Raw genomic sequence first — 24,960 nt, forward strand, 5'->3', positions numbered from 1 at the left:
AAAGACAAACCCATGTACTGTTGGCCATACTAATTGAACTAATTGACATTAATTGTCTGGTCAAAATCACATTTTTATGATGTCGGCCGACAATGACCTTCCCCAATGACCAGCAGCCGCCACTGGTTCAGGACTATTTTGATCAGCGGGATTTGAAATCAAAATAGTTCTATTTATTTACCATGCTTTAAATGGCAACTGTCAATAAAATGTTATTATAAAAAAAAATCCTAAAAGAGGACGCAAGTGTGTCATTTTCCTGTAACCTGGCACTTCTCCACCACACATGTCCAGGAGGTGGCGGTATGTACTTAAAAAGCTGATTTTGAACTCTGCTTACAAAAGCAAGGAAGAAGCATCAACCACGCCCCCTCCAGGACTCACAGCAGCGACTCGACTTCCGGTTTGTGGAGCCGCGTCTTGTGATGCAATCTGCTGTAAGGATATCTTTAAAAACGTGTCAAATTTCTGTTCCTCAGCCTGGAGATGAGATTCTAAACGACACTCTGGAGTAACGCGCGAGTACCCGACGATGTTGCGTTACATTCGGACAATCGGCCGGGCAGGAAAACGGCTTTTCTCAGTCTAGCTTGCTAACGTTAGCAATTTTTTGTTCGCTTGTTTACCAGAGCGGCCTTTAAATGGCCTCCGCCGCCCAGCCTCCATCTGCTGGCTCCACTTCATCCACCGAGAACCGACATTCCGGCTCTAGCAGCTCCGCTGCTGCTGACAGCGGCAGCCAGGACAGCACTTTCGAGTGTAATATATGTCTGGACACGGCCAAGGACGCGGTGATCAGCCTGTGTGGACACCTGTTCTGGTGAGGACGTTTATTTATCTCCGATAAGGAGGTTCTGTTCCGGCTGTTTGTTAGCAGGATTATAGAAAAACTGCTGGACGGGTCTTGATGAACAACAATCTTTAGATGGGTGTTGGATCTCGTTCAATTTTGAGAGAGGGACACAAAAAAAATAGCCAAATGTGGATTTTCCGATTTAATTATAATGGAGGCTTTTTGAAAAACTCATATCTTGTAAAATATGCATTTAATTCACTCACTAAAAATCAGTCATAAAGGGGTCCGATATGCACCATCATGTAAAATGTCTTCTGGATCTGATCCAGAATGAAGTCAGGGAAAAAAATATAACATTTTAACATTAAAACTCCATTTATGGATTCAAGAATCAGTAAAAAAATACACAAACTCTGATTCACGTTTACCTTTATGTATAAAGACACCAAGGACAATGTAGAACCTTTTGGTGCTGATCCAGGTCACCGTGTGGACGGTGCAGATCCAGTTAGGAGGGGAACGAGCCGCTCGGCTCTCCGTCTGATGTTCTAGTTTTAGTCGTTGAGGCCACCGATCCGGCAGCCAGTCGGTCCATATCCAGTTTTAATCTGTCGACAGCCTTGTACTGGAGACTTTTAACCTTAAATCCAATGTAAATTAAACATCTCTTGCATTAGTTACCACGTTCTGTGGTAACGCTTACAGTGTAGGCGTTACCATATGAACGGGCATTCTGTAAACTACACGTTTTCATTTCCTCGTATTGGTCTAGTTCTCCAAACCATTTCAACAGAGCCCGCTCTTTCACCTTCAGGCTGGTTTCAGCCCATTCAGTTCAGGTCTATAGCGGCTGATCGGTTGTGACCATGCCAAATTTAGTCATTGATTTTCACCAATGTAGAAAAGCTTTGGTAATGTCTCCCCCCTTTATGATTTCGGAGTTCTCCCTCGGCAGGTAAACGCGGTTAATTTTTTGTAGCGTGTTTTACTAATCAAACATCTTCCTTCTTCTCGTCTCTCACCATTCTTTGCATCTCCTCCGGATCAGCTGGCCTTGCCTGCATCAGGTAAGCGTCGCGTTCTTCCTTTTCACTCGTTTCGCGATTCGGCGCGTTGTTTTTGTGACGCAAACCGACGCAGGCGGTCGTGTTCACGCGGTCTCTCTTCGTGCAGTGGTTGGAGACCAGACCCAACAGACAAGTGTGTCCAGTATGTAAAGCCGGCATCAGCAGAGACAAAGTCATTCCCTTATATGGGCGGGGGAGTACAGGTCAGCAGGACCCCAGGTGAGCGCTGTGGCGTAACGGGTGAATAAATTCCACTCGCGTTTCGTTTGTTCCAACAATTAACACCATTTATTAGGAGCGATGATGTAAACGTTTATCTAAAACGCGGAAGGGCAATCGGCGTAAAAATCGTTGTAACGACGGCCTTTAAGGTATCGGGTTTCATTTTACAGAGAAAGGACGCCCCCTCGGCCACAAGGGCAGAGACCCGAGCCAGAGAACCGTGGGGTAAGTGCTACCCCCGTCTGTCGCACCGTCTCGATCAGAACGCGCACGCTCGCGCTGACGAGACGCACGTTTCACAGGGATTTCAAGGATTCGGGTTTGGCGACGGGGGATTCCAAATGTCGTTTGGGATCGGCGCCTTTCCGTTTGGTATTTTCGCCACAGCGTTTAACATCAACGATGGACGACCTCCTCCAGGTATTTCTGCTTTAGGCGGCCCATCGTATCCGCTTCGTGTCCATTTACCGGCGGCGTGTGGAATGACGTGTGAAATGATTTCCCAAACAGCAGCCCCCGGGACGCCGCAGCACATGGACGAGCAGTTTTTGTCTCGACTCTTTTTGTTCGTCGCCCTGGTGATTATGTTTTGGCTGCTGATTGCATAAATTGAATGAAATAATAATATTTCGGCCTTGTATGTTTTTTGAATGTCTTTTTTTTCTTTTTGGTCTGCTGGACATGAAGTGGTTTAGATTGATCCGAGTGTTCATTCATTTTATTATTTACACCTCGTATCAAATTCACTTCCAGGAAAACGGTTCATTCATAAACCTGCACTTTTTAAATCCCTCCCAATAATCCAAATAATCTCTCTGCATTAATATATTGTTTGTTTTGCTGCACTAGTTCTTACAGATATCTTAAAATATACCAAAAATCAAATCACCTCTTTGTTTTGGATGCATTTGAGCAGTGGAAGTTTTTTTTTTTACTGCCTTTATCTGTAGAATAGATGAACGGAGCTAAGAAGGAAGATTTGGCCGACAGGAAATGACACTTTCCTACGTGAGAATCTTTTCTTTTGACCGTAAAACAAATGTAAATAAAGATTTCATGTCTTTAAAGTGACTGTTTGTGTTATTAAAGAGGGACTCTGTTCACGTTTCATTCTCTCGTCTAATAAATTATGCAAATTGAGAAGCAACCGGAGTAATATGCAGAAAAAATGCTGATGTGTTCAAAAGCAGCTGTTATTTCACATAAAAGAGGGACACGTGTCAAACTCGACCACTTTGTAGTTAAAAAATAGATAATTTACTCATTTTCGTGAAAAGGCGATTTTATAAAAAGTACAAAAAGGGACCCGAGTCCGGCCTAATCCTGCGTTTCCGTTTCCGGGTGTTTGTCTTGACATTCCGGCCGGGCGACGTTGAATTCCGCTTCGTACATGACCTGCTGGATCCTGATCTTCGTCTCGCACCTCTTCTGAGGCGCGAGTCGTTTCAGAGCGGGCACGAAGCTCAACAGGAAGAGCTCGTCCTCGTCCCGCTGCCTGCTGGGAAGCGCGGCGCCGTTGTCTTTGACGGGCCATTTGGCCCCCGATGGGGCGCTCTGTGAAGACGGCGGTGAAAGGGACTCCGGCGCCGCCGGGCGCCGTTTCCGTCCGGTCTTGCTGCTCGGGGTGATCTGCGGGCAGGAGGGCATCTTGGCGAGGGCGGCCAGGTGGGACATCTGCGCGTCCTGAGTCGCCGACGGCGTCCCGAATGACACCTGGGGCTTGAGGTCTGGTTGACTTGCGGGCGCCTTGACGACGGGCTGCGGCGTTTTGACCGTCTCCGACGACGCGTTGTCTCCGTCCGCGCTGCCGGATTCGTTGTCCAGGTTGTAGCGGTCGTCGTCGTCGTTGCCGCCGCAGACGTCTGCCGCGCCGCTCCGCGATCCGGCGTAGGGCGCGATGAAGTTCATGAGCTGTCTGTGCTTCCATCGGCTCTGCACCGGTTCTCCTTGCTTCTTGCCTTTGATCTCCATCCGGACTTCTTTCAAGTACCTGTCTCTCATGTTCTTCCATTTTCTTTTACACTCATCAGCTGGAAAGGCAAAACGGCAGGAAATGAGACCAAACATCTCGATGAACGTTTTAATATCGTTTTACAATAGCAGTTTATAATGGGCGTTAGCGTCCAATCAAAACGCTCCTTAAGCGCGTCGGCGTCGCTGCTGACGCGTCAACGCGACTTCAAGAAGCTTCCCGTTTAAATAGAGAATGCGGCGTTCAGGGACGAGTGACGTCATGCGCGCACGGCACCGTAATCCGTGACGCCTCTCCGGCGGGCGGCGCGGTTCCGCCCGCCGGGCCGTGCCGCTGTGCGCAGCGCGGCCTACGGCGTGGAGCCGCGCCTGCTACCGCTAGCACGCCGCGCGCGCGGCTGCGACCGCGCCGCCCGGTCGAACTCCCGCGGATAAGAAATGAGAATTTAAAAAAGCTGCGATTTTCCTCCGACAGACACGAGAACTATCGCTTCCTCCAGAAGCGCCGAATATTTTCTAACATCTTTCTGGTTTTTTTGTTAGCAAGCAAAATAATAACAGTCGTTAAAGTTGCGATAAAGAGAGAAATAAACTCACACGGGAGACCCAGGTCGCTGCTGATGTTCCTCCAAGCGTTGGCTCGACTTTCTGTGCAGCGGTAATTCGGTAAAGTGACGTTGTACAGCTCCGGATAATTAAACACTGCCAATATTAACTTATCGTCCATTTTGCGCTACTGTTGTTTCTGTCGGAGCTGCGCGGACGCGGACGCGGACGCGGAAGCGGCATTCTTCTCCCGCCTTTTCCGCTCAGCGCAAGTTATCGCGAGTAGCGGGCAGTCTGCCGCGCCGCGTCGCGTCGCGTCGCTCCGTCGTTCAACTCTGAACAATGCCGCCTGTGGCCAGCAGGGAGCGCACGACCTTCCCTCCTTTACTAAGGAGCAGCTTCCGGTCCGACCCAGCAGTGATGTTTAGGGTCCACTTCTTTTTAGCGTATACCGAAATATAATAATATAATTCCATGATGCTGCTTTTTTCACCCGAGAGGCGACAGTTTGCTAAAATGGAAGACTTGTGTGACACTAATATATTTATTAGATAGAATTTTAGAGTACAAGTACAATCAAACAGTAGCATGTATTACAGTACAAGTACAATCAAACAGTAGCATGTATTACAGTACAAGTACAATCAAACAGTAGCGTGTATTACAGTACAAGTACAGTCAAACATCCTGTCTAAGAGGAGCATTTCAAAAAAGCCCTTGCGGTCTTGTTTCCGTTTAAAGTCCTTCGTACATAAACCATCGATATTTAACAATACCAATAAAATATAAATAAATTACTCCACAGATGCAAAATAACAGTAAATAGAAAAGACACATAATATGTACAACGTAGGTGGACAAAAAGGGGGGGGTGGGGGGTTGATCCGGAGAGAGTCGTGATGACTATCTCCGTTTCTGCCCCCCTGAAAGGTGAATTTTTCGGGCCGTTTTGAATGTGTTATATATTTACCTGCGACCAGGAGGTTGTTTTTGACGGCGTTTGTCTGTCTGTGTGTTTGTTGGACTGTGCTGTACACATTCAAATGAATGGAAACCTCAACTGGGCCCAAAACATCCCCACCAGAGTGGAAGGAAAGGCCAAAGAGCAGAAACACATGTGGCTATCCAAACAAATAGATCAACCAATAACAGGAGAAGGGGAAGACAAACGGAAACCCGTCGTCATCCCCTACGCTGCCGGTGTTTCTGAGAAATTGAAGAGAATTTTCAGTAAACACAAGATTCCCCCATACACTTCAAACCTGACGACACCCTGAGATGCTGGTCCGCCCGAAAGACAGAGCGATGTAGTGAAGAGTGCACGACCGGTACGTTGGGGGGAGACCAAACAATGGCTCGACACAGGAGAGACAACTCCTCAGGACAAGACTCAGCAGTCCACCTGCACCTGAAAGACACAAAGGACACGCCTTTGAGGACAGTAACGTCCAGGTTTGAGAGAAGAGTTAAAGATGCCCTGTTTTCACTCACCAAAAATCACAGCCATAAAGCGGTCTGGCATGCACTATCATGGAAAATGTCTCCTGGATCTGATCCAGAATGAGGTCAGGCCATTTATGAATTAAGAATCAGTTAAAAATACACCTCAGCTCTGATTCACTTTAACTTTTTCATGCTTTGGCGCATAAAGACGTCCAAAACAATTTTGACGAGATGAAAACTCCCTCCCAGAAATTCATTACAAAGGGGTGAATATAAAATGTTCTCCTTTTTTACACATAGGGATCTTTTACTTGTGTATTTTTACTCAATTACGCATAAAATACTCGATGAATTAGCGCAAAAAAAAAAGTTGAACAGTGCCACAGAAGAATTTAAGAAGATTTGAGTAAAAAATGTGTTTCAAGATTTAAAAATAAATAAATCTTTAAGATCACAAGAACCAGCTGTTTTTAAAATGAACCACATGTTTGGAGTTTATTTGTACAATTCAATTTAAAGTGACTGATGGGTCTCGTGGCTCGACGAAGTTCCCTTCCAGCTATTAATGTTTAATTTTTTCCCAGTGATCTGACTTTAATATATCTGATCCCATGTGATGGTGATTAAACTTTAACAGCAATGTGAGAGTCCTTCACAGTAATGTCCTCGATGTTGTGTCTGTAAATTCTGCCTCGCCTCACTCGCTCAGAAACCAAAGAAAGACAGGAAGCACAATTACTATTTCCTTTTCTGCCACAGATCGAGTTTTGTAAAAATCACACACACCATTTCTAAAGTCTATAAAGTTACAGGAGTGCTCAAAGCAGACCCTTAAAAGAAATCGAGCATCAACAGCAGAACGGACCTTTTATCATCGTAATCCCTGGTAATGAATGTTGAACTGCTTTGAACCGGTGTGTGTGTGTGTGTATGTGTGTGTGTGTGTGTGTGGCACAAATCCCACACAATAACCACAGATAGTGATCTGAAACCCTCCGAAAACAACCCGAGCTATTAAACCCGACTGAAAAGGATGGAATGGTGTTTATTGTTATCTGTTTTCCAAAGCCCTTATAAGGGCAGCTTAGGACAGATTGTAGAAATCCATTAATTCTCTGAAAAAAAGGTGCATCGCCTTGTATGATATCGCAGGATTTGTTGGGGGGGGGGGGGGGTAAACTATAACAGCTCAGAATGAAAAACTGCATCACAAGTTAAGACACATGACGCATGACTGTGAAAAGAATCCGATGGAAACGGCATTTCTCTGAATTATATATTCTTGTCATTCGTGCCGCTGGCGAGGCGAGGCGGGTCATTAACTTATCGAGCTGCCTTATTACAGCGAATAAGAGACAGGGATTGTTGCTGTCGCTGCCTAAACTCACACCGTGAAATAAAATATCAGAGCTAATCCTCCAAATTCAGCATAGACACGTCTTTGGCCACACCAGAGACGCTCATCTCTAAATCCAGGTTTCTAATACCGAGCAATCCCCTTTACTCTGAAACCTCAACAATGAGGATCTCAGAGGGCTCAACGCTTCTCATTTGATGCGGCGAAATCTGATTTCTTTTGCAGAAAGGAATGAAGCAAGATTAACGGAATCTGCCGTCCCCTCTAACCTGTTAAGAAAACTGCTTAGATTAGCTATAGGAATTAAGTTTCAACCGTTTTATGTGTCTGGTCCTTTGGGGGTGGGGGGTGGGGGGGGATTATGGTTTTACTTTTTCTTTTTTGCCTCCCAATTTCACTATAAGGGCCTGACATGCTGGTGGAGAGAGGAGAAGCAGGGGGGGGGGGGGGGCAGCGGAGCGTCGATATCCCCTGATTATCAGCTTTGCTTGGGCTTTATTGGATTTTCCTCTGGAGACGGAGACGGAGACGGATGGACTGACTGGGATGGAGAGACAAAAGTTCCCTTTCACCATTGAGAACATACTGACCAAATATCCAAACGGCACCGCAGACAAATGGGCAAGCGGGATTGGTGGAGCAGGAATAAAAGAGAGGGCAGCGAGTCCTGCTGGAGTCCAGGCAGACCAGAATCTTCATCCCTGTCTGCGCTGCTGCTGCTGCTCCCACTCCCACTCCCACTGTGGAGACTTGTTCCAGACTGATTTCATCCACGAAGGTGAGAGCCGACCCGTGTCCTTGTATTGAACATGATGGTTCAACCAGTTTTGACGCTGTGCTCATTGCCCCCCCTCGCTTGCAGCCTGCCAGTACAGGTGGCCCCCAGTGCTGCTCGCGGACTCACGCAGGCTGGGAGACGAGCTCCGAGAGGAGAGGCCACCTGCTCAGGTGCAGAGGAGAACCAGGCGTCACCGCACCATCTTCACAGAGGAGCAGCTGGAGGCACTGGAGGAGCTGTTTTTGCAGAATCAGTATCCAGATGTCAACACGAGGGAGAAACTAGCGCAGCGCACTCACTTAAGAGAGGAACGGGTGGAGGTGAGGATAACTTTGCTGAATTGTTGTTTTCGTTTGCTTCGAATGTAACTGCAGAAGGTGCAAAAAAGGACAGCGCGTGAGACGAAACAGCAAAGTAAACAATGACCTGACCCTTTTTCTGCTCACAGGTATGGTTCAAAAACCGAAGAGCAAAGTGGAGGCGTCAGAAAAGACTGTCGTTTGGTGTTGGAAACGTGGAAAACTAGATTTTGTTGTGCTATGAACCACGGGATTGAAAAAAGAGGAGCACTCTGTGTGGTTGAGTAATTCACTTACGATTGTCATCAAGTGTAGATCAATGGAAAAACAGAACTTTTATGTTGGTCAAATTATGTGACCGCACAGGTTTTTTATTTTAGATAGAACTCCTGAAAGTCAAATGTTGACTCGGGAAAAGGTTGTTAAAGTTTCCACTGTTTTTGGTAAAAAGTGTGCTTGAGAACAAATAAAATTGTTTTGAAACAGATGCCGGATCATAGTTTTTGATATAATCCATAGCAGGTGTCGACTTAAAATCTAAGTCAATGAAAAATGTCAAATGTACCAGTAGTCTAAATGTCACATATTCATCTCACAGACCTCTGAGTATTGATTGGCGATATTAGATACAGAATATACTAATGAAGGTTGGCATATAAATTCAGAACACACATTATTTTAAAAATAAAAACAAAGTTTGGTGATGTCAATAGTGTCTTCTCAGATTAGTAGGTTGAAAACAGAAACGGATCACAAACGTTTTAGGATTATTCTTAAGAAAACAATTTCTGATTGAAATTCTGGTTAACCCATATCAAGGAGGGGAAACCAGAGACGATTGTGACAAAGAAAAGGAGGAAGTGAAGGCAGTGGTGTAAAAAAGAAGTAAAATTTGATGTGTGACATGTCATGTTTCCCACTTTGTTAAAGAGTTCCAGTAAAAAAAACATTAAAGCTAGCTAGTGAGTAGATCTAAAGAGTCTTTGAAAGTTCTTGAAGGTTAATCAAGAACAACAATGTTTAAGATGAGTGGAAAAAAAAAAAAAAAACAAGTGCTATCAGGATGGGTGATACAAGAAGGAAGGGCAAAAAGAAATATAGATATGGAAGTCATGAGGATCAGGTCCCAGAGCATGTTAAAACACAAGTAAAAGGTTAGAAAAACGTTAGTCAAGAAGTGAGGGAGAATACACCGGATAAAATGCATTTTAAATATTGTTTTTTAAAGACAATATACAGTATGTGAATTAGATATGTAAATTAAATATCATTTCCCTCCAGCAGTAGGTGGTAATGCAGCCCTTTGGCAATGCAAACCGCCTTTCAATACCAACGAAGAAGTCAAGCGTAAACTTCCGGTGACGTCACACATTAGCAAAACGTATTTCGTTGTACGTACGTCAATCCAAAATTAGCTTATAGGACTCGTTGGCTGGACAACTGGAAGTAATTTCTTACTATTTAAATGTAGAGCGATATGTTTTCGTTTTGAATAACTTAACATATTACCTGAAGAAGAAGAAGAAGTCTCCTTTTGTTTGGATTTAGTCGGTGTTTACCGTATTAGACGAACCTCTAGCAGTTAGCCTAAGAGGCTAAAGGTGTCGACAATGGAGGGCAGCGCCAGCGTGAGGAGATCCCTGTCCGGGACTCTCGTCGCTCCGGCGGTGACATCAGTGGCTCTCCTTCAGAAACCAGAGAACACAAAAGAGGGATTTCAAAGGAAGGCACTTGATGAAGAAGAATACATTGAGGTAATAAACAGTGTATTACGATACGGCCATGGGATGGGGGCTGCCAGTAACGTTAGTCATCAGACAACATCGGGCTATGGCAGACTAGTTTCATTTGTCACGATTATAGTATATTTTATAAGATAATTTGTCACATTAATGATAATAAAGTACTGAGGTCAAAGCGTAATTGTGATTAAAATAAAATCATAGGACAAACTTGATTATTAAATCGAGTTTTTAGTTCTGTCCTTTTCGTACAGGGTATCCGTCGGCTTTGAATTTTAAACAAGTCAAGTATTTTAAAAACTGCTTCCTCGTGGTATGTGTTATTGTCTTATTCAAATTAGACATGCCTAAGAAGTGCATACCACTTCTGTAATTGTGTTTTATAATTAAATCGATCATATCCTCAAATGTAAGCACCTGTTTACTTCCAGAGTTTGGAGAAGATCATCCAGAGGGACTTTTTTCCAGATGTTACCAAAATGCAAGCTCAGAAGGATTATCTTGATGCCGAGGAAAATGGTGACCTCGAGAGAATGAGAGAAATATCCATCCGATACGGATCATCATTGACCAAATCTACACCGCGGTCGTCTGCGCCTTGTAAGCAATATCAGGGAAATGATGCTCTGTGTTTTCATGTTATTGAAACATATTTACAGAAATGTAAAATGTTCTGTGTTCCTTCCATGGCAACGACAACATTCTACGAGAAAAACGAACTCTGCTCTCTTGTTCTATATTCTTTTCGTACAAGATGTGACTCCAGCCAGCTTTGAGACGCCAGTGGGCCACTCGGGGTCTCCCTCCAGCAGCCATGTCGGCAAAGGATTAGATAGGGGTCAGTATCTCATTTAAAATGAACAATCTATAATGTTATCTTCAGGGTTTTATTTGTCTGATCATGGGAACTTAATTTGATTTGATTCCTATTGATGTTATTGATAGATAGCAAGGATTGCGACAAGGAAGCGAAGCAGCTGCCCTGTCTGGATCGTTTCCTTGCTAAGAATACCAGTGAGGATAATGCATCATTTGAGCACATAATGGATCTGGCAAAGGACAAGGAGAAGCTCAAACACTCGTGGCTATACGAGGCCGAGGCTGAATACAAGGAAGTATGTATATAAAGTGAAGCACTCAAATAATTAAAATTTTTACAGATGCACTGGTTTAAAACAAAAAATACAAATAGAAACCACTTTTTTCTGTGGCAATTGTTCATTGTCAGGCGGGCGAGTGATTAAAGTTACATACCTTGACTACATCAAAGTAATTTTCGACGCTGATAATTTTCAGCGCCGTGAGCAAAACCTTGCGCTGCCATCGATGGAGAAAGCGGCCCTTGAATGTGTCAAAGCTGGCCTTGAGACTTGGGAGTATAAAGCGAAGAATGCCTTGATGTATTACCCAGAGGGTAAGGAGACCGCACTCACAATGGTCTGCTGTACACTGTATGTCGAGGTATTACTGTAACTGATACGAGTACATTTTAAGTGTTGTTCTGTTTTTATGATCAGGTGTTAAAGATGACGATACATTATTTAAGAAGCCACGGGAGGTAGTCCACAACAACACTCGCTTTAATGGAGACCCGTTCAGCAAAGCGCTGAACAAAAGCCAGATTCAGCAGGCTGCAGCCCTCAATGCACAGGTACATTTAGTCACAATGATCAAAGAAATACTTCTGAATGAGTTATCTTTGTTTGGCAGTACAGTGAAAAGGACATTGTGTCTCCAGAATTAAAAAAAATTACAAGGAATTACATATGCATCAGTTTGTCTGTTATATGTTTATGTCTAGAGCCTCAAAAACTGGACATACTGGCTTCACCAAAATGTATTTGTTCTATATGCTAATGATGGGATGTATTTGTGCCTTTTGCACACTTTGAACTTTCTATTATTTTTGCATTATTTACCATGAAATATGATTTTAAGGTATCATCTTCTCCATTTCACTTACTCCAGGCTCACCAAAGGAATAGATTATACTGCCATGTGCTGATGCATTTGGCTATACAATGTTTTTTTTGGGGGGGGGGGTCATCTCCTAATCAAATGATGTAACCGATGCATTCTTGTTTCTGTCCAGTTCAAACAGGGTAAAGTAGGCCCTGATGGGAAAGAGCTCATCCCACACGAAGCCCCAACTGTGAATGGATACGGTTTTGAAGCAATGCCTTCCCCTGCACCAGGTAAGCGGGTTTTCAGGTCAGATGAAAGTAAGCACTGTCTTTAGGGAGTGACCTGAATGCAGGGTAGATTTCTGACGGGCGTTTCTGTCCCCTCAGGTGTCGCCGAGTCACCTCTGATGACCTGGGGTGAGATCGAGAGCACCCCATTTCGCCTGGATGGGTCAGACACACCGTATGCCGAGAGGAATCACGGGCCGTCATTTAAAGTAAGTCGACTCCAGCATTCATTTTATTTTATTAGCAGGGCGGGGTAACTTTTGACATTTAAAATTAATTAGATCTTCTTTTAAAAAAAACAAGATCCCTGAACCAGGAAGACGAGAGAGGCTGGGATTAAAGATGGCTAATGAAGCTGCCGCTAAAAACCGGGCGAAGAAACAGGAGGCATTACGAAAGGTCACAGAGAACCTTGCAAGGTAATTACATCAGCTTCTCAAAGTGGGAAATCCCACTGCCTACGTCAACCCCCTTTTTTTTTAAACTTATAGATTCGTGCAGTTTAAGGGATTCTCTGTTCTCTGATTCTTTGTGCTGCAGCCTTACTCCTAAAGGTTTGAGTCCAGCCCTTACCCCTGCGCTGCAGAGGCTCGTAAATCGGACATCGAGCAAATACACGGACAAAGCACTGCGAGCAAGTTACACCCCGTCACCCTCGCACGGAATCGTTGGCTGTAAGTCTCCCTTCGGCGGGCCATCCACTCCCTCGGGAACGCCGACACCGAACAAAGCCAAGACGCCAAGCTCTCAGGACTTAACATCGCTCACAGACGATCTGCTGCAGCTTCCCAAGAGGCGGAAAGCAGCAGACTTCTTCTAGAAGACGCTCTGCGCTTGGTTTTTCAGAGCAGACTTATTTTAATGCAGAGGTTTTTAACTAAACATGTACAGAGGAATGAAAGTGTTTTCTGGGTTTATTTGGAAACGTTTTGAAGGAATAATGGCGCTTTTCTGCGAAATACATCAAAGAAATATTTTTTTGTGTTTGTTTTATTCCAAATTCAAGGGGTTGTACATTTTTGTGCAGAATGCTACACAACCGTTGTTGTACCTACATCAACTAAATTGCCAACGCAGAATGCCACCGGTTCTTTAGACAAGTTTAAAATGTTGATACCATCAAAATAGCCATTTCTTAAGCCTCTATGTGAGTTTGTAAAGAACATGCAGTTTTATTCTGTAAAAACAATAACTTTACTTCTTCGCCGTATTTTGTGTGAATTTTTCACCAGGCATGTTGTGCAGGAGGGAGTTGTGTACCTAATATTCCGGCAAATATAAGTTTATAACATTTTATTTAACTAAACATTCCACTGTGGTTGTCATGTTTTGATTTCTTTTTTTCCTTTATATTTGAAAGCAGAAAATCTCCTTGATGACTTAATTTAAATTTTGTAGAAAGATAAATCGCAATGCCAGGAGGTTGTTGTTGTTTTTACTCTCCCTCCTAACGGCCATTATCCTCGGGGTTGGATTCATTTCATAATAATCTCGACCCGTACGCATACGCGGGCGTGGTTATCGGGAAGCCCCGCCCCCACGGTTACCATGTTTGGGATTGTTTTGATTGGAGTCAGCGGCCATCTTGGATCTGCGTCGCTCTATAGTCCACAGCATCAGGAGCGTTGGAGAGGGAGGACGACGTTATCGGCGGAGCTAGTTAGCTAGCGTTAGCCGCTCGGCTAGATTAATCACAGCCGATGACGCCGTGCGGTATAACTGCGCTTCATAAGCGCTGTTTTATGCGTCTGCTTCCGCTTTGAGTGCTAGAAAAAACGTTATAAACCCAGAGAGGGCGGCGCCGGTGCAGATCCTCCAGATATATATTTTAAATTTCTGAATAGAGGAGTTATGAATGGAGGATAAATGTTGCCGAAGCCCGACAGCAGTAGTTGTGTCCTCTTCTCGCTTCTCTTCGTCCTCGCGTTAACGGACCCATCACGGACAGGTGAACAAGTCTACTTGTTTTTACTTTGCACACATTCCCGTCGGCTCGGCTTCGGTCAGCGGAACGGGGTTTAGCGCTGGAAGGGGCAGGTCAGGCGGGAAGGCCTGCGCGACCAACCAGGGGCTCCGGTAGAGCTCAGGCCGCTGATTCGTCGCTGCCGGACGGCGTGGAGGAACGTCGTCTTGTCGGCGTGTTAGCATTATTAAGTCGGCTAACTAAAACACATTGTCGCAACCATTAGGTGAGAATATTGTTATATTATTGACATTGGTACAGAATAAGTTCTTTACCATTAACGTACTTTTCCACAGATAGTTTCGTTTTATACGTTACTTAGCTGTAATGTTGCTAAATGAAATGAAAGCGTGTTTATATTCATTTTATTAAAATAAACTCGTCTGAACGTAAATGTTTGTGTGTAGTTTTAAACTAGGCGTCGTTACCAGGGATTCTCCTGGGACGCAGACTCCCATTATTAAAATCAAAAAATATATTTCATTTATTGTCGCACACTGGATCAGTACTTGGGCATGTACCCCAGTAAATGGAGAAACACCCCTGGTGTTAAACCTCCCCAAAGACTCATGATTGTGCTTATCTAAAGCTGGCAGCCCTTTAATCAACGATAAACACGGAAATGCAGTTATTTTAACATTGTACTGAAGGTTTATAAACTATAAAGTGCAACACGTGACCTTTTTCAGTTATTCACAACGATACGCCTCCAATAAGGACGTTTACAGCTCGTATTAGTTTAAAAAAATACAGTACTAATCTACCGGCACATAAAAGCCCTCCATGGCTAGTTTTGTTTTTATGTTTTTATGAACCAGACTATAATTTGCGCTCTTACTTTGCTTCTGCAGCGTTTATACAACTTGTTTATTGAATCTCCTCTAACGGCTTCCGTGTTTTAGCCTTTTATAAAATGTGCTTTGTGATTTTGGCTCTTGTCGCTACTTATTAAACTGTGTGCCTCATGCCAGGCGGTCTTGTTGTGTTGTGTTGTGTTTGAGTGTGTGTCTGTTGTTGACCTGCTGCCGCACATTAGCCATTCCTACTGAGGGAACATACACAGACAGATATTCCCCCGTCAACATATTTTGGTTCCAACCCGGACAGTTTTATTACCTTACGTCATAAAATAAAATGATCCTGTCAGACCTTCTTTAAATCTTTAAGAGTCATTTATGTGACCCACTCATCTTCACTTAAGCTTGATAAATGGCAGACCTTTTTGAATTTGCTGAGCACGCTGCTTCTGCACCACATGCCGGTAAAAGGCTTCGGTCTCGTTCGGCTGTGGTTGAGTTACTTGGCAGTGTTCACGATTCTCACGCTCTTTGGTGACTCTTTGCTAAACGTTTGCAAACAAAATGTGGATCGTTGTCAGCGAGAAAGCAAAATAAGACGCGTGCTTTTAATTCAAAATGTGATCATAGTCATTTTTCTGACGTTTAATTTTCGGATGACGCGTCTTAACAGGTACGGTACTCGTGCGTTCGTGCGCTAGCTGTGTGGTTGTGCGTGTCCTGCATGTGGTTACAGGTTTATCTTTTAGGTTTTGAAGTTGGCTTGAGCCGATTGTACGCATCGTAACCCTGTCGCTGTGCTCCGACCTGGTTTGTCTGGTTTCTTTCCCAGCCTTTCAGCGTTGACTCCAAATAACAATGGAATTAACTACTTTCATTTTTGTAAAAACCTGCTTAGTTTATAAGGGATAAATGAGATCTGTAAATATAGAAAGTTGCATCTGATTTTTAATAATGTGCAATTAGTAAAATAGTATTCTGCAGATTTGAGTTGCTGTTTTTTTATTCTATCAATATCGGCGCAAGCAGAAACCGACGAGTTGTTTCGTGCTGCAGGAATGTGTGACGGCTTTCACCGTCCAGTGGCCTCGGGCAGCCGAACTGTTTGAGCTCTACACTTAAAATGTATAATTTTTGTGTTAGCAATGCTTTTTGTCTTGTTGCAGAGCACAAAGTTTATCACTGGGCAGACATATTTTAGTCAGAACGCTTCAGGGTGTTTAAATAATTCACATACTAATACTTCGTCTCTGTTACCAGCACGGTCAGACAACAATGGTTTACTTCAGCTCGAAGATGTTGTAGTGTTTCTAAATCTGGACCGTGCCCAAGCTGCGCTTTCAACATGTAATATTGATTAGCCCGAGGCCACAGGCTGGTAGGATATGGACAAACAGAATTTTCCATCAGCCGCTTTTAGAAAGGATAAGAGCTGATCTTTGCTGAATAGGGACGGGTCCTGAGAACCGCTTGTAGAATAACCCGACGGTTTGATAACCGCTAACGTTTATGGCTGGGTATCCTCCGGAGCCAGAAGCGCAGCTCAGATCGGAGGCCTCGTTTTCACCACCGACAGGCTCAGGAATGATGGAAGTGAAAGTGATGTGTTCGAAGCCTTATGAAGACAGCAGGAAGCTGGCAGCATAAGTAAATATGTCAAGTCTGTGTTAACAGGAAGCACTGACCTGATCGAGTAAGCGTTGTGACCTTAAACTTTGTCTTTCGCCGAATCAGATTCCTGCTTTTTGGAAAAAACATTTGAATATCTGAAGGTTTGTTTTCTTGTAGTGAAGCTGCAGACAAAGATGTTGAGTCACAGCCAGTTGGGGGGTGTGGGGGGGGGGGGGGGTGTATTTAAACAGGCGCTTTTATTTCAGGTGATTTTGCACAGCGGTCTGACGTGCACGCTGAAGCTGTGCCTGGCTGGTTAGTGAGAGCTGAGCGTCCGGCGTCTGGGGGGTTCACACAATAGTCGTTTGAAAAAGCGCTGAGCTTTTTTTATTTAACAGGAAATGCAGCGTTGCCATATCTGGGGAGTGAGTGGGCGCCTCGGCTCCGCTGCGGGCGAACGCAGCTTCCTGTATCCAAGGTACAGGTGTTGCGGTCCGTGCGCGACTGGAACAGGAACTGGAGAGTATCGACAATCGCTTTAAACTCTCACCAAAGACGGGAATGGTCACTCTGTTGTTTCCGTTTGTTTCAGGTCCGAGGCTAGCTCTGGCGAGATTATTGTCAGGTAAGAAAGCAGCAAGTGTTTGAGCGCAGCCGCTGCCTGAGCTCTGCAGCGCCTCCAGTGTTTCATTATTGGAGATGGTAAACTGAGGAAGGAGGAACGCAGGAAGCGCTGGTGCAGAGGCTTCCTGTTTATCCCGCGCGACATGGAGACCTACATAGCAGACGGAAGGACGTTACTAAGAAGCCTGTAGACGGGCCGTTTGTGTCGGAGGCCCCCCCGTAACCGTCCGATTGGACTTTCAGTGGTCGCGTTTTTGCATATTAAACGTATTAATTCTGCCAACCTTTTCCAGGATTCCGCTTCAAAGTTCCGTCAGTTTTGTGTTTATTTCTTCCAGCTGGCTTCGTGTTGTTGTGATTTTTCTTTTTTCATTTAAGCTCCACCCGTCTGAGACTAAGATCGTTTCGTCACACGGGTTCATCCATCTCTCTGCTTGGCTGGAAACAACAGAAAAAAAAAGTGGAAGCTTCCGCGCCGGGCGAACTAAAAGCGGCGCGCCGTTGTGTTTCAGAGCAGCGCTGCAGCCCCGGGCAGTTCGCCTGCCGCAGCGGGAGGATGCAGTGCATCCCGATGTCCTGGCAGTGCGACGGCTGGACGGCGTGCGAGGACAAGAGCGACGAGATGGACTGTCCACGTGAGTGGAGCCGACGAACACCCCTGAGCGCTCGGCTAATAAAAGCTCCGACACTGAACCGATGGCGCCGGACGCCACAGATGAATCCCGAGTGGCTGCGCACGTTTCCGTTTCTGTTTGGCGTTTGGCTCGAAATCCTTTTGTTTCCCCCTCTTAAGTAACGGCCGTCACCCCCAGATCTCCGACCGCATACTAGGAATTACTGAAAGGATTGAGTGCTGCACGCGACCTCCGTGCGTCCCTGGTTTGCGCGTGCTTTTGATTTTGAGCGAGCGCTGCAGGACTACCAGGAAACGGGTGTGAATCGATTGTTAAAGGTTACCGATGAATCAATAGATTCGGTGAAACGCCAGAGGAGAACGGCACAACCGCCTTAGCTCGACACAAGTTGGAGAGGAAATGGAATACTGGACGAGTCTGAGTCTGTTCCAAAGTTGCTCCGTCCTATTCGTTAGAAGATGCTTTTGTTCCACTTAAAAGTATTAAAACACGGTTTGCAGAAGGTTTCCGGCGTTCATCCGGCGGAGGGAGGAAGTTCCCGGGAGAGTCGCTCCGAGGGAGGACGAGAGAGAGACGGCGGCTCTCCCGAGGAGAAGCGGGAAGTCTCAGGACGCAGTGACGTTCCGTAGCTGCGGTCGGCGATGTTCGGCGCTCCGTGTCCTCCGATCTGTTCTGTCGCTCCCTCGTTCACTGACCCCCCCCCCCCCCCCCCCCCCGTCTCCCACATGCTCTTTATCCTCAGCGCCGATGGAGGAGCGGCCTCGCTTCGGTAACGGATACGAGCAGGCGGAGGACGTCGGCGGCGTGGCTCAGCCCATGCGCTTCAACAGTGAGCGTCTCGCCTCGTCCCGGTCGCTCATCAAACCGGACCCGGGGGGGGGGGGGGTGTTCTCAGGCTGCTTTTTTTTTTTTTTTTGCCCGCAGAGAAATGCCCCAGCGGGTGGCACCACTACGAGAAGACGGCCAGCTGCTACAAGGTCTACCTGAGGAACGAGAACTACTGGCAGGCGGTGGACACGTGCCAGAAAGTCAACGGCTCGCTCGCCACCTTCGTCACCAACGAGGAGCTGCAGTTCATCCTGAAGATCGAGGTGGACTTCGATGACGAGGTCTGCGAGCGCAGAGACCAGTGCAAGTGAGTTCCTTTTGATGTTTCGAGACGCGCTTGGGGTTGGATTTAAAGTTACCGACCGGGAAAAACGAGGTCCGTCAGACGCACTGAAAACTCGGCTGCCATTTTTATTTCTCTCTTTGCGTTTTATCTCCTCTGGTCATATCGAAGTATATCAGACGTTAATGGTTTTGAATCTTTCTGGGGGGGTTTTGTCCGGATAGTTTTTGCCAAATTACACTTCTTAGCGTCAAACTTTTGATAGAAATGAAACCGTGATAATTCATCATTTTTAAATGCCTTGTAATTTTAACGTTTTGACTCTAACAGGGTTTTTTTTGGCTCTTATACCCGGTTTAAAATACCCGGCACCGACCCGGGAGCAAAACCTGACATGGACCTTGTGTTTATTCTCCTGTTTGTCATTTCAGGTTTTGGGTGGGCTACCAGTATGTGATCACCAATCAGAACCACTCCTTGGAGGGCCGCTGGGAGGTCGCGTATAAAGGTAAATCTGCTCTTTGAAAAAGACGAGAAAGGCAACTGGAGTTTGTTTGTTAGCAGGATTACGGAGAAAATAATGATGATAAAATAAATCTGGAGATTGGTCTTGGTCTAATTTAGATCCCATTAAATTCTGAGAGCGATCTGGATACAATAAAATCTGGATTTTCCCATTTACTTAAAATGGAGGCTTTATCAAAGGAAAATCAGATCTTGTAAAATCTGCATTCAATTCATTCACCATAAATCCCAGTCATGAAGGGGTCCGATATGAACCATCATGAAAAAGGATCTGGATCTGATCCAGAACGAGGTCAGGAAAAAATATTGCATTTTAATTAACATTAAAACTCATTAATGGATTAAGAATCAGTTAAAAATACATCAACTCTGATTCAGTTTTACTTTTCATGGTTGGTGTATAAAGATACCAAGAACAATCTAGAACCTTCCGGTGCTGATCCAGATCACCGTGTGGACGGCGTCGATCCAGTTAGGAGGGGAACGAGCTGCTCGGCGGAGGTCTGTGCGTTTCTGGATGCGATTGGCGTCGTCTTTCTTTTACAGGGTCCACGCAGGTGTTTCTCCCACCGGAGGGTCTCACCAACTTCGGCGCCGCCTCCCCCACCCAGGACGACGTGTTCTGTGCTCAGCTGCAGCGCTTCCACATCCGAAGCATGAACGAGCGCGGCCTCCACAGCTGGCACGCCGAGAACTGCTACAAGGAGTTCCCCTTTCTCTGCAAGAGGAGTACGCGCTGATTTCTGCCCGGGCCGCCGGCCTGCTACGTTTCTGGACGGCGTCTTTACCTCCCGTTTTTACCCCACAGGGCAGACGTGCGTGGATATAAAGGACCACGTCGTGAACGAGGGCTACTACTTCACCCCCAAGGGGGACGACCCGTGTCTGAGCTGCACGTGTCACGACGGCGAGCCCGAGATGTGCGTGGCGGCGCTTTGCGAGCGTCCGCAGGGCTGCCAACACTTCCGTAAGGATCCCAAGGAGTGCTGCAAGTTCACCTGCCTGGACCCAGGTACACCCCCCCCCCCCCCGCTGCACGTTCAGACGGGACGTCTGAACCCTTTGATCCCGTTTCCGCTCTTCCTCAGACGGAAGCAGTCTCTTCGACTCCATGGCCAGCGGGATGCGGCTCATCGTCAGCTGCATCTCGTCCTTCCTCATCCTCTCTCTCCTGCTCTTCATGGTGCACCGACTCCGCCAGCGGAGACGCGAGCGCATCGAAACCCTGATCGGGGGGAACTGTGAGTCGGGACGCCCGTCCTCGGATGCCGCGCGGTCGTTTTGTCCGTCTTTGAGTTGCAGAATTTACGCACGAACCCCCCGAAGGCGCATCTCACGGAGGAGGTTCTGTTTTCTCCGGCGCTGGTTTGTCTGTTAGCGGGAAAACTCCGGAAGCGTTGGGAATGTCGCCGGGCGCGGATGATTACATTTTGGTGCGGATCCAGAAGAGATTCTTTGATTTGTTCCTCGATATCTCGCTGGATTATTTCTTTATGGAATTTGAAGCTCCAGAAAAATCAACTTTTTTGTTTTCTTCAACTGAAGATTCTCCTGTTGTTAATAAAGTTGTCTTTTGCCACTTCCATTTAACACCCCGTCTACTCTTTTTTTCTTTTTTTCCCCCCATAGTGCACCACTTTAACCTCGGGAGGCGAGCCCCGGGCTTCGACTACGGCCCGGATATGTTCGGTACCGGCCTCACTCCCCTGCACCTTTCTGATGACGGCGAGGGAGGCGCCTTTCATTTCCAGGATCCTCCCCCACCGTACGCCGCCTACAAATACCCCGACATCCATCACCCCGACGACCCGCCTCCTCCGTACGAAGCCTCCATCAACGCCGACAGCCTCCTCTACATGGACCTCGGTAGGAGCCGAGCCTCACCCGTTCCCCTCCTCGTACGGCGTGGAGCGTCCTCGTCTTCACCGCCTCTCTTTTGTCTGTTTCAGGACGCAGGGGGGTCGCCGTGGTGCCGAGCCGAATGAACGCCGCGGGAGCCGGGCTGCAGGCCCGTATTTGTTCCACTCCTGGTCCCGGACCGGACTCCGCTCCGCCCCCTCAGCGGAGGGAGGACTCCACAGACAGCAGCACCCTCCTGGTGGGACCGGACACCCCGCCGAACGGCCTCCCTCCTGCCCCCGTGCCGGCAGAATGCGCCTCCATCAGCACTGTAGTGTAGGACTGGACGGGCGGCGGCGGCGAGCTGCGCGCACGCACACACGCACACACGCACACGCACACACACACGCACACACACACACACACACACGCGACTGTTGTCTTATCACGACGCAGCGGGGCAGCGGAACCCTTTCCAGAGCTGCGAGGAGTCGCTCTTTCTGGAGACTCCTCTGGGGGGGGGGTTTAAAGACATCTGAGGGTGCAGAGAAACGGACGCATGAGCATCTGCCGAGCAAAGCTTAAGAAGAGCCCCGCCCCCCCCCCCGATGTAAATAAACGAGTGGCAGGCAGACAATTGTGCGTTTTTGTTTGCATCGTACCGTCGTTCAAAGCGACCCCGTGCGTTACCGATCCCGATCCCGATCCCGATCTCCGGGATTCTAGACTCTCACACTTCTCGCCCATGAAAATCTGCTTTTCCCTTTTTGATTCGCACGATCGCCGTCTTCCGGGTTTACATCCCAATCAGAAGGCTCGATGTTTGCTGACGCGACCCGCGCCGTTCTGTATCGGAGACGGGACTTCTGATTCATATCTGGTATTGTGTTCTTTTTAAATGGTGATTTCTGGGTTTTACTGTTAGACTCGGCCTGAACTCCCCACGTCGAAGCCTTGGGAGGGATCGTGTGACGATTAGGGACGATGTCCAGCCTGCAATCGGAGCTAATGAATACGTTTAGAATCATGGTGAAGTCGTTTAATCGGGCAGAAGGTCCCGTTTCGGATGCTTTATCGTCCACTCTTTGCATTATATTGTGTATTTGCTAGCTAAATCATGATTAGCGAATCGGCTCAATGTTTTGCACGTGTAGCTCTCAATTAAACCATTCGCTCTGACTCTGGAGAGAAATCCGATCTGGATGCTTTTCCTTCCTGACGTGTTCCGGATGTACGATCTCTCACCCGTCATCTCGCTTGTCGGGGTTTTCAGAAGGACGTCTGCAGCCGTCTAGATTCCGCTCCTTGGTGACGATCGGTCTGTTGGTATTCTGCTCCGTTAACTCGGTGGGATCGCATTAAAAGAAGCTTCGATGACGATCGTTGGTTCTAATCAGCGGTCAGGGAAACCAGCTGTTCTGTCCGACCGCACGTCTTGAATGTCACGTACGTGTAAAACTTTATTTTTGTTTGTGATGCTTATTTCCTCTCTAGGTCGAGGTTCTGTATTTCAATTATTCTTATTTTATTTTAGCTTTTGTTTTTCAGTCTTCTTGGACCTTTTTGACTTTTGGCATGCTCTAAAGTTCTCTTTAGATGGGTACAATTCTTGTTCAATAGTCCTCAGAGAGTCCTGCTTTTAGTCCGTATGCATCGAACGTCGTCCCTTTGTCCCCGGCGGTCGTATTTACACGGGCGTTTGAAATGTTTTCTGTGTGATCAAACAAATGCTCCATGTCATTTCAGAGCTTTAGAATTCAAAACTGCTTAATTTTCAGAGGTGTGGGTGGGGTGGGGGGGGGGGGGGGGGTGTATTCTTTTCTGAGGTGGATGTACCGCTCATCAAATGCCAAATAAATTGCACCATGAAGGACGAGAGCATCGACTCGCCTTGTTCTGGCTGCGGCGACCAAATGTCAGCGTGGGATTACGGTGGGATTAAGGTGGGATGCGGCGGGGGGGGGGGGGGCGTCCATCCCGCCTTCAGCCACGCGTCCAGAGAGGCCCGACTGCTGCCGGGGGGCCGCCGCTCGCCCCCCGCGGGTCGGACTCGGTGCGTCTGCTGCACGTCGTCATGCTGGGAGGTTTCATGTCTGGACTTTAGCACGAAATAATAATAAAATATGAAGTTCGTGAATGTTTTGTCTCCGTGAAGGTTTATTCCATCCCAGTGGGATTTTATTAACAAGCGGGAATTAGAATCATTTAAAATGTTAAAAAGAGCAGATGTTTTTTTAACAGGAAGGACAATCGAGGATTAATTCTCTTTTTTAATAACGACCTGAACCTAAGTTCCATGGTTTCTTTTGGAAGCCGGAGAGAACATGCAAACCGTGCTGGCCAGACATTCAGTTCCGGAATAGCCGGAGATCAGGATGTTGTGTATTCCGGGTTTGGTGGTTGCCTGTGAACCGGGGTCTGTGAAAGGAGTCTGTTTGATCGACCTCTGCTTCCATTCATTAAAAAAGACAACCAGTTTATGGACGTATGCAAACTTTGCTTTATTTCCACGTTTCATACTTTTGTGTAATAAATAGACGCGAGGAACCGGCTGATGCTCCAGCCCGTTCCCCACGCCGATCCTGCACCTTGTTTTTGTCTCTTTTCCACACCGCAAACAAATGTTCATAGAATTTACAACAGGGGACAAAAAAAAAAAGAGCTTGACACAAGCTGAAGTTCCTGCTACCAGCTCATCGCTTAGCTCAGGTCACACAGATCCCAGAAAACAAAAATATATATATATATATATTTATATATATATTTATTCACAGTTGTATTTACACATTCTAAGATTATAAAGCAAATAAAGAAGTTTCTACAAGAAACAATCTTTCAAAAAGGGAGGCAGAGGCTTTTTCTGTACACTTTTTCTTTAAATAAACCTTCGGTTTCCTTTTACGGGTCTCTGACATGATTTCTGAATACTCAGTCTTCAGTAAAAAAACAAAAAAACAAGAGAGGATGCATCCTAAGAGTGTCACCCCCTGTGAAGATCTAAAAAAAAAAAGATTTCGGTCTTCTGTACAAGTCATGATTTACAATATACACATCAAAAAAAGGAAATGTCAATGATCAGTCGAACTGAATGGGAAGCGGAAGTTCCTCGTGTTCAGGGGTGATGACGTCACAGAAACACCAGGAGGCGCTGAACGCCGGCGGAGCGACCGTCGTCACCGGACAGGAAGCGGAAGAGGAGCTTCATATGGCACGACAGGAAGGAGAACTTCATTCTTACAGAAGCTGAAGATGTAATCGGACAAATATCCTCCAAATACTGGCCGGATGTCTTCTGCCCTTTGGCCTCCAGGGGGCAGTGCACGGACTCAGTCCATACATTTAGTGTCCGAAGAAACAAGCGCAAGGAATTCCACCTGGACCAGACAGGAGAACACTGGAAATCCGTGAACAGACAACAGGAAGCGGCATGAAAGTCGGCACG

At 46.4% G+C, this 24,960-nt stretch overlaps 5 protein-coding genes across 5 annotated transcripts; 4 read left to right on the top strand and 1 right to left on the bottom strand.

Annotated features, from left to right (window-relative positions):
- Positions 1-387: 387 nt before the first annotated feature.
- On the top strand, positions 388-3,152 carry rnf185 (ring finger protein 185). Its single transcript, XM_068752873.1, has 7 exons — positions 388-437; positions 630-820; positions 1,845-1,863; positions 1,970-2,082; positions 2,256-2,310; positions 2,388-2,505; positions 2,596-3,152. The coding sequence occupies exons 2-7, from the start codon at positions 642-644 to the stop codon at positions 2,691-2,693; spliced, it is 582 nt and encodes a 193-aa protein (XP_068608974.1). The 5' UTR covers positions 388-437; positions 630-641; the 3' UTR covers positions 2,694-3,152.
- Positions 3,153-3,253: 101 nt separating this feature from the next.
- Positions 3,254-4,783, bottom strand: LOC137908788 (uncharacterized). Its single transcript, XM_068753210.1, has 2 exons — positions 4,654-4,783; positions 3,254-4,115 (listed from the first exon to the last, which is right to left on the bottom strand). Exons 1-2 carry the CDS (start codon positions 4,781-4,783, stop codon positions 3,403-3,405), a joined length of 843 nt encoding a protein of 280 aa, XP_068609311.1. The 3' UTR covers positions 3,254-3,402.
- Positions 4,784-7,907: 3,124 nt separating this feature from the next.
- On the top strand, positions 7,908-8,937 carry LOC137908914 (homeobox protein goosecoid-2-like). Its single transcript, XM_068753342.1, has 3 exons — positions 7,908-8,180; positions 8,265-8,500; positions 8,629-8,937. Exons 1-3 carry the CDS (start codon positions 7,949-7,951, stop codon positions 8,704-8,706), a joined length of 546 nt encoding a protein of 181 aa, XP_068609443.1. The 5' UTR covers positions 7,908-7,948; the 3' UTR covers positions 8,707-8,937.
- A 1,152-nt stretch (positions 8,938-10,089) lies between these two features.
- ess2 (ess-2 splicing factor homolog) lies at positions 10,090-13,770 on the top strand. Its single transcript, XM_068753001.1, has 10 exons — positions 10,090-10,233; positions 10,653-10,821; positions 10,976-11,059; positions 11,167-11,336; positions 11,518-11,635; positions 11,739-11,872; positions 12,314-12,416; positions 12,513-12,622; positions 12,717-12,832; positions 12,954-13,770. The coding sequence occupies exons 1-10, from the start codon at positions 10,090-10,092 to the stop codon at positions 13,231-13,233; spliced, it is 1,428 nt and encodes a 475-aa protein (XP_068609102.1). The 3' UTR covers positions 13,234-13,770.
- Positions 13,771-14,047: 277 nt separating this feature from the next.
- Positions 14,048-23,319, top strand: dgcr2 (DiGeorge syndrome critical region gene 2). The gene is made up of 11 exons (XM_068752728.1): positions 14,048-14,361; positions 17,377-17,409; positions 17,921-18,043; positions 18,786-18,872; positions 18,968-19,178; positions 19,586-19,662; positions 20,226-20,408; positions 20,488-20,691; positions 20,768-20,920; positions 21,309-21,545; positions 21,629-23,319. Exons 1-11 carry the CDS (start codon positions 14,280-14,282, stop codon positions 21,856-21,858), a joined length of 1,620 nt encoding a protein of 539 aa, XP_068608829.1. The 5' UTR covers positions 14,048-14,279; the 3' UTR covers positions 21,859-23,319.
- Positions 23,320-24,960: the final 1,641 nt, after the last annotated feature.

Source organism: Brachionichthys hirsutus, chromosome 19 (assembly GCF_040956055.1).
Source record: "Brachionichthys hirsutus isolate HB-005 chromosome 19, CSIRO-AGI_Bhir_v1, whole genome shotgun sequence".
NCBI classification, from domain to species: Eukaryota; Metazoa; Chordata; class Actinopteri; order Lophiiformes; family Brachionichthyidae; genus Brachionichthys; species Brachionichthys hirsutus.

What these genes read in the sequence shown, in the direction of transcription:
- rnf185 (XM_068752873.1), top strand. Translation starts at nt 642, where the DNA reads ATGGCCTCCGCCGCCCAGCCTCCATCTGCTGGCTCCACTTCATCCACC. An exon ending in CCGAGCCAGAGAACCGTGGG is followed by an intron (nt 2,311 to 2,387) that starts GTAAGTGCTACC and finishes CACGTTTCACAG; the next exon opens with GGATTTCAAGGATTCGGGTT. An exon ending in CGATGGACGACCTCCTCCAG is followed by an intron (nt 2,506 to 2,595) that starts GTATTTCTGCTT and finishes TTTCCCAAACAG; the next exon opens with CAGCCCCCGGGACGCCGCAG.
- LOC137908788 (XM_068753210.1), bottom strand. Translation starts at nt 4,783, where the DNA reads ATGGACGATAAGTTAATATTGGCAGTGTTTAATTATCCGGAGCTGTAC. An exon ending in CAGCGACCTGGGTCTCCCGT is followed by an intron (nt 4,116 to 4,653) that starts GTGAGTTTATTT and finishes TTGCCTTTCCAG; the next exon opens with CTGATGAGTGTAAAAGAAAA.
- LOC137908914 (XM_068753342.1), top strand. Translation starts at nt 7,949, where the DNA reads ATGGAGAGACAAAAGTTCCCTTTCACCATTGAGAACATACTGACCAAA. An exon ending in GACTGATTTCATCCACGAAG is followed by an intron (nt 8,181 to 8,264) that starts GTGAGAGCCGAC and finishes CCTCGCTTGCAG; the next exon opens with CCTGCCAGTACAGGTGGCCC. An exon ending in TAAGAGAGGAACGGGTGGAG is followed by an intron (nt 8,501 to 8,628) that starts GTGAGGATAACT and finishes TTCTGCTCACAG; the next exon opens with GTATGGTTCAAAAACCGAAG.
- ess2 (XM_068753001.1), top strand. Translation starts at nt 10,090, where the DNA reads ATGGAGGGCAGCGCCAGCGTGAGGAGATCCCTGTCCGGGACTCTCGTC. An exon ending in CGGCAAAGGATTAGATAGGG is followed by an intron (nt 11,060 to 11,166) that starts GTCAGTATCTCA and finishes TGTTATTGATAG; the next exon opens with ATAGCAAGGATTGCGACAAG. An exon ending in GTCACAGAGAACCTTGCAAG is followed by an intron (nt 12,833 to 12,953) that starts GTAATTACATCA and finishes TTTGTGCTGCAG; the next exon opens with CCTTACTCCTAAAGGTTTGA.
- dgcr2 (XM_068752728.1), top strand. Translation starts at nt 14,280, where the DNA reads ATGTTGCCGAAGCCCGACAGCAGTAGTTGTGTCCTCTTCTCGCTTCTC. An exon ending in GAGCGCAGAGACCAGTGCAA is followed by an intron (nt 19,179 to 19,585) that starts GTGAGTTCCTTT and finishes TTGTCATTTCAG; the next exon opens with GTTTTGGGTGGGCTACCAGT. An exon ending in GTTCACCTGCCTGGACCCAG is followed by an intron (nt 20,692 to 20,767) that starts GTACACCCCCCC and finishes GCTCTTCCTCAG; the next exon opens with ACGGAAGCAGTCTCTTCGAC.